This window comes from Bison bison, unplaced genomic scaffold, assembly GCF_000754665.1.
Source record: "Bison bison bison isolate TAMUID 2011002044 unplaced genomic scaffold, Bison_UMD1.0 scf7180017864182, whole genome shotgun sequence".
NCBI lineage: Eukaryota > Metazoa > Chordata > Mammalia > Artiodactyla > Bovidae > Bison > Bison bison.
In genome coordinates this window covers 238732-251605 of record NW_011494754.1, presented here as the reverse complement: position 1 = coordinate 251605, position 12874 = coordinate 238732, and the positions used below count along the sequence as shown (strand labels likewise).

At 43.3% G+C, this 12874-nt stretch overlaps 1 protein-coding gene and 1 pseudogene across 3 annotated transcripts in view; one reads left to right on the top strand and one right to left on the bottom strand.

Annotated features, from left to right (window-relative positions):
* LOC104991138 overlaps positions 1-1385 on the bottom strand; it is a 4030-nt pseudogene extending 2645 nt beyond the window's left edge. Inside the window, exon 1 of the transcript XR_825573.1 lies at positions 153-1385. The product of XR_825573.1 is annotated as a tumor susceptibility gene 101 protein pseudogene (transcript). The remainder of the gene's footprint in view (positions 1-152) is intronic.
* The window catches only part of TRIM38 (tripartite motif containing 38), a 27480-nt gene that overhangs the window by 9153 nt on the left and 5453 nt on the right, over positions 1-12874 (top strand). The window contains exons 2-8 of one of the 2 annotated variants that reach the window (XM_010843450.1): positions 3208-3302; positions 3573-3608; positions 4921-5349; positions 8393-8488; positions 10294-10524; positions 11504-11526; positions 11622-11734. In XM_010843450.1, the coding sequence (XP_010841752.1) occupies positions 4951-5349; positions 8393-8488; positions 10294-10524; positions 11504-11526; positions 11622-11734 (862 nt within the window). In that variant the 5' untranslated portion in view covers positions 3208-3302; positions 3573-3608; positions 4921-4950. Of the gene's footprint in view, positions 1-3207; positions 3303-3572; positions 3609-4805; positions 5350-8392; positions 8489-10293; positions 10525-11503; positions 11527-11621; positions 11735-12874 lie in introns of both variants that reach the window. The other variant, XM_010843449.1, reaches the window with a different exon arrangement.

Genomic DNA, 12874 nt, shown 5'->3' with positions numbered 1-12874 from the left:
GATGACCTGGAGAAGGAAATGGCAACCCACTCCAGGGTTCTTGCCTGGAGAATCCCAGGGACAGGAGAGCCTGGTGGGCTGCCGTCTATGGGGTCGCACAGAGTCGGACACGACTGAAGTGTCTTAGCAGCAGCAGCAGCAGCAGCAGCAGCCCTCAGCTGGAACTGTTTACGGGACAGAAGACGTACATGCTTTAGGAAGACATCTAAGTCTATTACTCCCTGCCTCAAGGCTTCTCCCAGGTAAAAAATAGTGTCTTCAATAGCAGTTTCCTCTGCATACAGATTTAGGATCTGTTTGTATAGTGGGGCTGTGGGAATGATAACTTCATCAATATCATTGTTTTCAGACTGATTTTCCATTTTCTCCAGAGCAGAACTGAGTTCTTCATCCTTCTTTCTCAAAAGTTCTATGTTTTTATCAACCTCAGCTACTTCTTCATCTAAACGGTTAACCATCTCTTCGGGTTTCTGGTGACCTTTTTTCAGGTCTTCCTCTGTTCGTTTCAAGGCATTGAGTTCCGCCTGGGCACGACCGATTTCCTCCTTCATCCGCCATCTCAGTTTGTCGCTGACCGCTGAGATGAGAGAGGCTCGGATAGTGTCCTCGCTGATTGTGCCATCCCTACTGGGACCAACAGTGGTCACCAGGAGGCTGGGAAGGGTACTGGGAACTTGTTGTGGCAGGATACTGACCACCAGGTGGGTAAGGACAGCCTGTGTAACCACTGGGATTGGGAGGGTACCCGGATGGGTATGCAGAAATTCCACTTGGCATGCCTGGCATGTAGGAAGTATTTGGTGGCCCTGTTGCCTGGTATGGTGGATAGGATGCTGAAACAGTAGGATGAGAGAAGACCGGAGGTTCATCTCCAAACACCACAATCATGACTTGAATAAGCCCCAACAAGTCTGACTGTGGGTGCTTCCATTCATGTAGATAAGGAAGACATATCTTCCCATTAGCATCCACATGCTTTGCTGTTTTAATAGTCATTGAGCTAGTAGGCTTAACGAAACGTATAGGGGGATTATACGGATATGTGTCCAGCAGCCACAGGCAGATTGGAATATTGTATGTATTACCTCTATAAGGCACAGGAATTGTTCCAGTAAGGTTCATTAGTTACCTGGAACTGCCATCATTAAAAACATATGAATCCAATACAGGTTTGAGATCTTTGTATAAACTAATAACGTTAACAGTTTCACGTACAGTTATGTCTCTGTATTTGTACTTGGACACCATTTTCTTGAGCTGGCTCTCCGACCCCGCCATGGCAGCCGCCTCGCAACTCCGGTCCCTGTAGGCAGAGGGTCAGCCGCTCCGGGGCTGCCTGAGGCCGCCCCACACAACCGCACACGGAGGAGCCAGCCCCGCACCCCGCCTCCCCCCATAATGATATTTTTAAATGTAAAAGAAAACAGTAATAACAATAAATATATGAAATGACAAATTATCAAAAGTTTTTTCCACCTCTATCCTTCCCCCCAGATTAGAAATAAAACTAGGATGCCAACTATTTCAGTTTATATTCACTATTGGGAGGCCCTAGCCAGTATAGTAAGGGAAGAAGAATAAAGGTTAATATTAAATGTTAATTGTTTAAATACTCCAATTAAAAGGCAAAGATTATTAGAATGGATTTAAAAAATGCCAGAACTGAACATATGTTAGCTAGAAGAAAAACACCTGAAATACAAAAACACAAATAAGTCTTAAATAAATGTATAGAAAAATAGGTACTATGCAAGCAGTAAGGGCATCGCCGGTGGCTCAGATGGTAAAGAATCTGCCTGCAATGCAGAGACCAGGGTTCAATCCTTGGGTCAGAAAGATTCCCTGGAGAAGGGAATGGCTGCCCACTCCAGTATTCTTGCCTGGAGAATTCCATGGACAGAGGAGCCTGATGGGCTACAGTCCACAGGTTCTCAAAGAGTAGGACACGACTGACGACTGAATGATTAACACTTCACACTTATGCAAACAGTAAGCATAAAAAGATTGGAGTGTCTATATTAATAAAAAAATAGAGTTTAAGACAGAGAGCATTTCCAGAGATAAAGAGTACCATTCTGTATTGATAAAAGGGTCCTTTTTTCATCAAGAAAACATAATCATAAATATGTATGAGCTTACTGACAAGCCTTCAAAATACATGATGCAAAAATGGAAAGAAATAAAGGGAAAAAATAAGCAATTCTTTAATCCCAGTTGGAGATTTTAATATCTTTCTTTCATTAGTGATATAAAAACTAGATAAAATATCTAAAAAGTCACAGAAGACTGAAAAACCCTATCTATCACCTTGAACAAATTGGTATTTAAAGAACATTATACTGAATTATACTGAATATCTGCATTCACATTCTTTTCAAGTACATATGGTTATAGTCATAATGATAGACATATTCTGGGTCACTATACAAGTCAGTAAAGTTAGAGGAATTTAAATCAGATAGCATATGTTGTCTTGGGGATTCTCTGGCAGTCCAGCAGTTAGGATTCTAGTGCTTTCACTGCCAGGGCCTGGGTTCCAACCCTGGTCAGGGAACCAAGATCACATAAGCCCCCAATTTGTGGAAATTAAGCAACATACTTCTAAATTAATCTACCATGTAAAAATCATAATAAAAATAATATATTTGAACTATAGAATAATGAAAATAAGGCATATATAACTTTGTGAGAGGCAACTAAACAGTGCCTAGAAGGAAATTTATAGCTTAAACTGTTTACATTAGAAAATAAAGATAATCTAAAATCAAAGCCCAGATCCTGCAAAGGTGATATGTCTAAAAGAAGACACCTCCACTACCACCAATAAAACTGAGATCCCAAAGGGTGATAAAGATGAACTAGAGGTAAACCCATCTCACCTCCTGGAAACTGAAAGAGCTCTGAGAACTCTGGTGCTGAGGAGGGTGCAAAGAAAAGAAAAAGAGAGAGAGAAATAGACCCTGGTAAGTTGTCACCAGAAGCCAATTTTTATACATATTTGGATTGAAATTTCACATCACTTGGGTTATCAAAACAAAATTATTAAGTTGTTCCTTCTTTTTATTGCTGTAAAAGAAAAATATTTTTCCTACCATCTCCCCTCCCTTTCGGTACAAGCTGAGTGCCAAAGATACGGCCATTTCACCAGTTTCCTCCCTGGATCTTACAGGGCCCCGCCTTCTGAAGTAGTTTCACTTTTGTTTGTAGTTAACTTCCTCACCCAGACCTCGGAACCAGCAGCTACGGAGGGAACTAGCCGCCAATATGTGACTGTCTGCTGTGTGGAGAAGGGACTGGAAAAGGTCAGACCAATGTTTTCTCATGTTTTCTCCACGGAGGGATAGGAGACGTGTGTTGGAGGAGGGGATGGGGGAGACTGGGTGCGTGACAGGCTGCGCGCGCGCGCGCGCGCGCGTGTGTGTGTGTGTGTGTGTGTGTGTGTGTTGGTTGATGGGCGGCGGTAAGGGAGAGGCAGGGGGATGTTGTTTCCTGATAACAGTTGCTGGATCTCTGAAAATAGCCAGGTGTTTGCTTCATGGCTTTCACACCCGGTCTGCTTACTTTTTCGACAGACTCCATGTTGAATCTCTGAAGATACAGAATGTGAGGTGAGTGAAGGTCCAGGACAGGCACCCTGGGGCCTCAGAGGAGGGGAGGTCCTTCTCCCCTGGGAACACAGCACCAGTGGCAGAGAGGAGCCTAGTGTATCGCTTGGGGAAGATAACCTGCCAAAGAACAGAAATCTCCAGAAGAAATTCTCTTTGGATCCAAGAGACTGGTCCTGGTTATTAGAGGGACATAGCCTATCCAGTAATTTTAGTTGAATCCTTGCTTTTGATTCTGGCCCTGTCAGTTCAAAGGAAAGGCCACTCTCAACTTCTTCATCCTCTGCTGCCCTCCCTGACAAACTCCCAGGAATGGGGAAGCAGGGAACTGGGCCAGGTTCCCAAAGCAGTCTAAGCTGTGCGTGAGAGGGTCGACTCCTTTGTCTATTGGTTGTCAGGTCCCTAGGGGTTAAGCGTTCACGGTTGCGAGGCCCTGCCTTCCTATCTGCTTCTCATCTTCCCCTATCCTGGATTCTGCAAACTCCCTGTGTTCCAGTCACTCTGAACTCCTGAGAGACAAGTCCTGCCTGGAGAAGAGACAGTCACCTCCCTAGCTGTCAAGGAGTTCTACTCCCCTTCTTTTCCCAGCTCTCTTTCCAATTCTCTTTTACTCAGGTCTGGGAGGGGGAAAAAGAACTTGATTTCTTTACTTGTTCTTCTGGTTGTCTTTTTTACTTTCATTATCATCCAGTTAGGTTTCCACTAGGGACTTTATTATGGTGTCTTTTGTTCTTTGTGGGGTAGGAGTGAGGGTTTAATTAGAGTCAAATTTGATCATCTCAATCAAATCCTTAATAGACCACCCCTTTACCTAAGTGTTACTACCAGTTACAAAGAAACAATTCTGGTACTAATTATTCTTGATGTTCATTAGAGGGGGAAAGACTTAAACAGTCCCTCACTGAGTTCTCTCTCTTGCTACAGCTTTGGTTGAGGAAGTCAGCCTGGTTTCTCTCCCTCTCTCAGTGAAAACTTTTCACAATGATGGAATGTTCTCTGGGCTTTCATATGGGCTTTCATATAGCTACCAATCACCTGCAGCTATTAAGCAATTTAAATATGGCTAAGAGGTGCGAGAAACAGAATTTTAAATTCTATTTAATTGTAATTACAGTGGCCACATGTAATAGTCACGATCATATTCCACAACACAGCTACATTCAATGCGTCTAAATTCCAACCTATTTCTTCTCTCTCTAGAGAAGACTCCATGACCTGTTGAAACTAGTGGCAACCAGTGTATTGCACAGAGACTCAGGAGAGGTAAAGTTCCATCACTGTGGGAAAATTCTGATTACTTCATCTCTGGGTCTAGATTCAGTATTGGAGCTTTACAGGAAAAGCCATGGCCTCAAAGAAGATGAGGGAGGAAGCCACCTGCTCCATCTGCCTGCACCTGATGACTAACGCAGTGAGCATCAGCTGTGGACACAGCTACTGCCACGTGTGCATAGTGAGCTTCTTTGAGAACCTCAACCGGATGACACCAGGGCTGAAGACATTCTCCTGTCCCCAGTGTCGAGCACCATTTACCATGGCGAGCCTCCGACCCAACAAGCAGCTGGGAAATCTCATCGAAGTCATCAAGGAGATGGACCAGGAAATGTCATGTAAGGAACATGGAGAGAAGCTCCACCTTTTCTGTGAAGACGAGGGCCAGCTCATCTGCTGGCTTTGTGATCGTGGAGCACAGCACAAAGGGCATGCCACAGCTCTGGTGGAAGAAGCATGCCAAGGCTACAAGGTGAGTGGTGGCCCACAGGGCTTCGGCGAGTACTTGGCCTCATATTGCCCCCTGAGACCTGAGATTATTTGGCCTGAAACCCAAGATTAGGATCTTGAAATCCTATATCCTGTCATTCATCTGAAAAGTAGAATGATGGGTCCTCACTAAATCAAGTCCCAAAGGTCACTTTTGTCCCTATCCTTTCTAGCTCTGATGAACTCCTCCCTGCTTTAGAATGCCATGTGCTTCAGTGCACACCTGCATGTTTTATTGCTTCATACCGTGTGTGTAATTTGAGAAACAACAATGACAACAATGTGCAAGACCATGGGAAAGAGTCTGAAAACACAGGGGTCAAAGACACACCACCTTTTAGATGTCTTACAGTCTAATAGGAAAGACAAATCAGCAAAAAGGCTGCCTGGAGTCCCCTGATTTGGATGATGGGGCAGAGCACTAAGGGGTACGGAGTAGTAACTAAGGAATCTTCCCAAGAATCACTGTTGAAGAATACATAAAAATTAACCAAATATATTAATAGAAGTATGGAGAAGGGAGAGGACATTCCAGACAGAGGGGACCACATGTGCAAAGGCACAGCCATGGGAGCATACCTGACTTGCTGTGACTAGGCCAGGGGTATGCAGGGGAGGCAAGTGATGTTATGGGAATGAAAATCAGGTTTGCATCCTAGCCCAGAGTAGTCCTGGCCATGGGGGGATTTTCATCTACAGAGTGAAGGATCAGGCTAACAATCAAAAGAACATTCTGGTACTGATACAATGAAAGGAATACTAAGCAGTAAAATTCAGATTATTCCTGTGAGAAGTGGGAAGAGATCAGTTCTAAGCCAGATTCAGGAAAGAGTGTGAGTGGAAGAATTTGGAAGTGACTGGTCATCAAGGATAAAGCAGAGAGTGAGGTTTCTAGTAACTCGTGAGTTTCTCACTCAAAGCATATACTCACTCAAAATACAGTACTAATGTGTAAAACAGAAAGCTAGCAAGAAGGTGCTGTATAGCACAGGAAGCTCAGCTCTGTGCTCTATGATGACAACCTAGACAGGTGGAATGGGGGGTGGCGGGGCAGGGGGAGGCGGCAGTGGGAGGGATGCTCAAGAAGGAGGGGATATATATATACACAAATCGCTGATTCATGATTTTGTACAGCAGAAACTGACAACATTGTAAAGCAATTATATTCCAATAAAAAGACAAAGCCATTTTTTAAAAAATCATGTAAAGGAAGACTGACCTTTGCAATCATGGAACCTAGTGGGCATAGCCTTGCTGCCTATTCCTTCTCTGTCCTGCCTAGATTTGAGAAAATTGTTGTCCCCAGTGTGAGCTCTTTGTCCCCCCCTTCCCTGAATTGGAGGTGATCTTCTATTAAGGCTCTGAGTCCTCCATCAGTGTATGCCAATACTGACCACCACTTAGCACATGGCTGCTGCTGCTGCTAAGTCACTTCAGTCGTGTCTGACTATGTGCGACCCCATGGACTGCAGCCCACCAGGCTCTGCCGTCCCTGGGATTCTCCAGGCAAGAACACTGGAGTGGGTTGCCATTTCCTTCTCCAATGCATGAAAGTGAAAACTGAAAGTGAAGTTGCTCAGTCGTGTCCAACTCTTGGCGACCCCATGGACTGCAGCCTACCAGGCTCCTCCGTCCATAGGATTTGCCAGGCAAAAGTACTGGAGTGGGTTGCCATTGCCTTCTCCGCAGCACATGACAGCTCTTCCTTAAACTCCATGGAGCAGTTAATTGCTATAATGGGGATATTCCCATTGGAATTATTTCCCCACCAAGTAGTAAAAGAAGCACCATGGGGTGATGATTCTAAGCCTAGAGAGTTAGACTGCTTAGTTTGAAATCTTAGTTCAGCTACTTATTAGATGGGTGGCTTTGAGCAAGTTATTTAATGTCTTCATGCCCTGGTTTCCCTAACTGTGAATGGGGATAAGAGTAGTTCCCTTCCTCCCCAATATACATGCTCAGGAGTTTGTTATAAGGCTTAAGGACATAATACATGTAAAGCTTAGAATAGCATTTGGCACATAGCAACTGCAATACTGACTTGCTAACAAGTTCTGCAGAGCCCTTTCTTGACAGCATGCAAGAATTAATGAGTATACTTACTGGGTTTAGGACAGGAGCCGATTCTTTTAGTATTGATCACAGCTAGCAATTTGATTTAGCTTAAACTTTCTTTCCATGAAAATGTGAGACACTGTTTTGAAAAATAACCTAAAAGCTTGATATGGATACTAAGTCACTTGAAAATGGTTTCATGATACCATTTTTCAAAAGGCCTCAGACCCGCCCTCCTCCATTAACTGTTTCTAATAACTTTGGCTGGCAGCCTAATCTTTCCTTCTTGACTCACCATAATACATACAAAGTTCCCTGTATGCCAAACACTCTGGCATTGGTTCTGTTTGGGTCAGTACATTATTAAATAAAATATTTTTAGGTGATTTTTATCTTGTTTTATGTGCAGCATTTCCCTGGCAAGACTGTTAGTGGTGGTGGTATAACTCAGACTCTGGGTCAGCAGATGAACTGTGATCACGGTCCAACCACCCACCAGTTACAGCACTTTGGGCAAGTTATTTATCCCCATTCTAAGCCTGTTTCTGCAGCACAGAAATGATGTTAAAAATCCTACTAACTGCTCAGGGTTGCCAGGGGAATCAAATATGTTACTGTATATACAACCCTTGGGCTTCCCTGATGGCTCAGTGGTAAAGAATCCACCTGCCAATGCAGGAGATGCAGTTCGATCTTTGGGAAATGGTAACCAACTCCAGTAATATCACCTGGGAAATCCCTTGGATTTCCAGAGGAGCCTGGCAGCCTACAGTCCACGGGGTCGCAAAAAGTGGGACACGACTTAGCGACTGAACAACAACAGCAAAACACAGTCCTTAGCATGCTTCCTGGCAAAGTGTGAGGACTCAATGCATATTCAGTTTTATTCTAATAGTCTTGGAGGGCTGGGCTGCCCCTTAGGTGGCTAATGAATTGCTGAATAGACTTTATTCATTCAATTTTTCCTTCAGGAAAAGCTCCAGCAAGCTGTGACAAAACTGAGGCAACTGGAAGAGGAATGTATGAACCTGAAGGTGTTCACGGCAGAGCAAATAACCAAGTGGAATGTAAGAGATTGGGCTTATTCATCTCAGGCTATTTTCCATCCTAGAGCTTAGATATAGGGGGTGATTGGGCAGAGCATAGTGAAAGCTTACTGTCACTAAACCAGACCAAACAGACAAAATCCAAACAAGAGACTACTGTTTTTATGCCCCTCGTTGTCTAAAATCTATGAGAATTTATCTCCAACCCCTTCAACCTTTCAGTAGTAGTTGGCTAGGATTCTGAAACCTCAGTCAGGAGAAGCAGAACTGGTATGCCCATTTACCTAGAGTCATTCGTCACTGAGTTTCGGTTCTTAATATCTCCAAGTACCTTCCTGATTTGAAGGCCTTATTAACCTTATTGCTGTGGCATACGTACTGCAGTACAGGGCACATGTACCGCAGTACAGGTTGTGGCTCTCAGCCTTACAAGTTCAGAAATCAACCTTTGTGACCGCTAAGAAAACACAATCACTCCAGGTTGAGATTCATATTACTGAAGCTCATGAAGCTGATGAAGGAAATCTACTTGGATTGTAAGATCCAAGTGCTCCAAGAACCTATACACTTATTACTACAGACTCTCAGGTCTATAAGACTATTTTCATGGCTGACCAGCCTCCCCCTGATCAGAGATGCATTTCTTTACAGAATATTTATGTAATTCATCAACTTGCAGACAAATCCCACAGGCCAGTGAGACATTTTGCCTCTTTCAGAGGTCTCTTCCAACCTTCCAACCTCTCTGCTCCAATCTTTTAGGTATGGTTGTTACACTTAAGCTCTCAGAGGACACTCTTACCTCTCTCCTTTCTGGGATCTTAGACAGTGGGGAGGATCTTGATTACAACTAATATATACATGGAAACCCCATCAATGACCCTTCAACCACAACATCACAGCCATCGAAACACTGTATGAATTGAGAAATCATCCATGGAGATTGCAATTCTCTCACCAAATGAAAGCTGAGTCTGACAAGCTGTATCATGTGGCTTCTGTCACTCTTACACATAAGGTTGAGTACATGGACCCGGGTTGCTGGATGACTATTTCATAGTTAACTATGACAAAAGTCTGCTACCCAGACCTCCCGCTGCTGAGAATAATGGACTCTCCTGTCAGCTTGGGTGCCTTAAAGTCCGGCCTTGGTGATGTTCACTATAAGCTTTTGTTTCAAGAAATCCTTTCAGACTCAGAGCTACCTTCTTACATCTCAAATAAAAACTCATTTTTATCCTTTTAACTGATAAATTTTTTGACCTTGGTTCTAGTCCCATGATTAAATTAGTTATCACTCCTGCCCATCTCTTTTGAATGTTGGTTGAATAAGGAAATAGGTGACTCTAGAGAATTGTGATAACCTCTCCCACATCTGAATATCTGCCTTCCAGGCATGACTCTACAATGGGACAGTTTTCCAGCTTGAATGAGTCATGGGAAAATAATCTTATGGTAGCTGAGCAAACTTACTTTTGTGTGTGTATGTGTTAAAATATACATAACAAAATGTACTGTTTAACTATTTGTATGTGTACAGTTCCATTCCTTCTTCCTCCCAACTCCTGGTAACCACTATTCTACTTTCTGTCTCTATGAACTTGACAATTTTAGGTACCTCATATAACTGGAATAATAAAATATTTGCTCTTTTTTTTCTGGTTTACTTCACTTAGCATAATGTCTTTAAGATTCATCCATATTGTAGCATGTATCAGAATGCCATTCCTTTTTAAGACTGAATAGTATTCCACTGTATCTATATATTGCATATCAGTTCATCCATCAATGGGCATTTGGTTTGTTTCCACTTTTCCTGACTCAAGGAGAAGATAGAGGTTCAGAAACAAAAAATCCAGTCTGACTTTAAGACTCTCCAGAGGTTCCTTCATGAGGAAGAGAAGTCTTATCTATGGAAACTGGAGAAAGAAAAAGAGCAAACTCTGAGGAGACTGAGGGACAATGAGGCCAATCTTGAACAGAAGAACCATGAACTCCAGAGCCACATCCTGGAACTAGAGAATAAATGTCAGGGCTCAGCCCAGAAATTGCTTCAGGTAAGACCATGCACTTGGAGAAAGGAGGGAAGGTATTTGTTCTTGATTTTTCAGCAGGAAAATGGTGAGGAACCATAGGAAGCTTGGTGAGGCTTGCCTGTTTCACTCAAAAATGGCACATTAGTGTAGGGAATTTAAGTTTAATGTTCCTTTTAGATACACATCAATGTTTGCAAGGTGGCCCCCACCAGTCTATAGAGTGGCTTTAGGTGAATTAGGAATAATATGGCTATGGTGGGTTCCTTGGCTAAATGGAACCATGGGACAACTTTGGCTACCATTTGTTTCTGTACCATGTTTACAAAACTCTGACTGTGAAAGTGTCTTCTGAAATACCCTTTCAGATGACTGATGGGTGACAAAGTGGGGCAATCAAAATGAGTGATAACTTTTTCCTTGATTTGCTTGTAGAGCCCTCCAGAGCTCTTTTGGATCCAGCCCATTACAATAAACTAAACTATGACTGTAGCTGTTTTTTCCTGTTCCTACTAACACAACTAGGGGTCACACTGTAAGGATGAGAATATAGTTTGATGCCCCATCACCATGTGATACCTGCTGCTACATAGTAGCCCAGTCTCAGGGCTTAAGCCTGGGTTCACCACTTTGGACCTTTGCAATAAATGTCTCTAATATGGGCTCACTCTGAAGGAAATGAGGTCACTGAAAGCAAGTCTTTCCAGAGGGAGCATGGGACAAAGGTCCTGGTCTTCTTCCACATCACAGAGAGACATGATTGCAGACACTGCCACTCCCCACAGAGCTCAACAAGGAAGGTAACAGATAAACATCCTGATATGCTGACTATCCTATGGGGCCAGGATGGAAATCATCGTCTCTAGGTATTCATCAATATCTAAGGCCAGGATTAGTCTTTTTACTTCTTTGGAAGGAGTATTTAGAGAGAACAGCCTCACATGCCAAGTCCCATGAAATATTGATGTTCCCACACTTATCTTTTGTCTTTGTTTCTTCATAGGATGTGAAAGATACTTTGAGCAGGTGAGTCCTATATGACTTCAGGAGGGAAAGAGGTATGGGTATACAGAGCTAAATGGAATTTATACTGAAGAAGTCTTGGTTTCTGCTTATTCTAGGAGTTGGGCTGTGAAGCTAGAACAACCAGAGGCCCTCTCTTTGGACCTTCATACTGTGTGCAATGTTTCTGAGCTTTACTTTGATGTAAAGAAAATGTTAAGGAGACATCAAGGTATGTGAGGAAGCCCTAAATGCTACAGATAGAGGGGACCTTAAGTGGTAACGAAGTTCATCACCTGTCCCCAGGCAGGCTTACAGCCAGAGAGGTTATTCAGGTATCTTTAGTGTAGCTGTCACTCTCCCTTGTTAGTTTTCCCCAGTGTTTAGACAGGGACATGGGATACTGATTATCTGTGCAGACCCAGTTGGGTCCTTTGCTTAGGGTCTCACAAGGCTGCAGCTAAGGTGTTGGCCTGGCTGTGTTCTTATCTGGAAGCTAGACTGGGAAAGAATCCTCTTATAAGCTCACTCAGGTTGTTGGCAGAATTTATTTCTTTTGGGTTTGGCACTTAGGGCCCTGGCTTGTTGCTGACTGCTGGCTGGAGGCTGCCTTGGATTCTAGAAGCCACCCTTCAGCTGCTTGCACTTGAGCCTCCCACCTCGGCCAATTATTTCTTCAAAGTAAGCTAGAGAGAGACAGAGAGAGTCCCTAGAGCAAGTCTGCCAGAAAGAGAGAGGCTTATAGAGTGAAATATAGTCACATCTCATCATTATTGCCATAGTCTACTGGTCGGAAGCAATTCACAGGTCCTGCCCACAATCAAAGGGAAGGAATTCCATAAGAGTATGAATACTAATGAGGGTAATGAAACTATGAGCCATGTCATCTAGGGCCACCCAAGATGGACGGGTCATGGTGGAGAGTTCTGACAAAACGTGGTCCACTGGAGAAGAGAATGGCAAACCACTTTAGTATTCTTGCCTTGAGAACCTCATGGACAGTATGAAAAGGCAAAAAGGTAGAACACTGAAAGATGAACTCCCCAGGTTGGTAGGTGCCCAATATGCTACTGGAGATCAGTGGAGAAAAAACTCCAGAAAGAATGAAGAGATGGAGTCAAAGCAAAAACAACACCCAGCTGTGGATGTGACTGGTGATGGAAGTAAAGTCCGATGCTGTAAAGAGCAATATGGCATAGGAACCTGGAATGTTAGGTCCATGAATCAAGGCAAATTGGAAGTGGTCAAACAGGAGATGGCAAGAGTGAACATTGACATTTTAGGAATCAGCAAACTAAAATGGACTGGAATGGGTGAATTTAACTCAGATGACCCGTATATATACTACTGTGGGCAAGAATCCCTTAGAAGA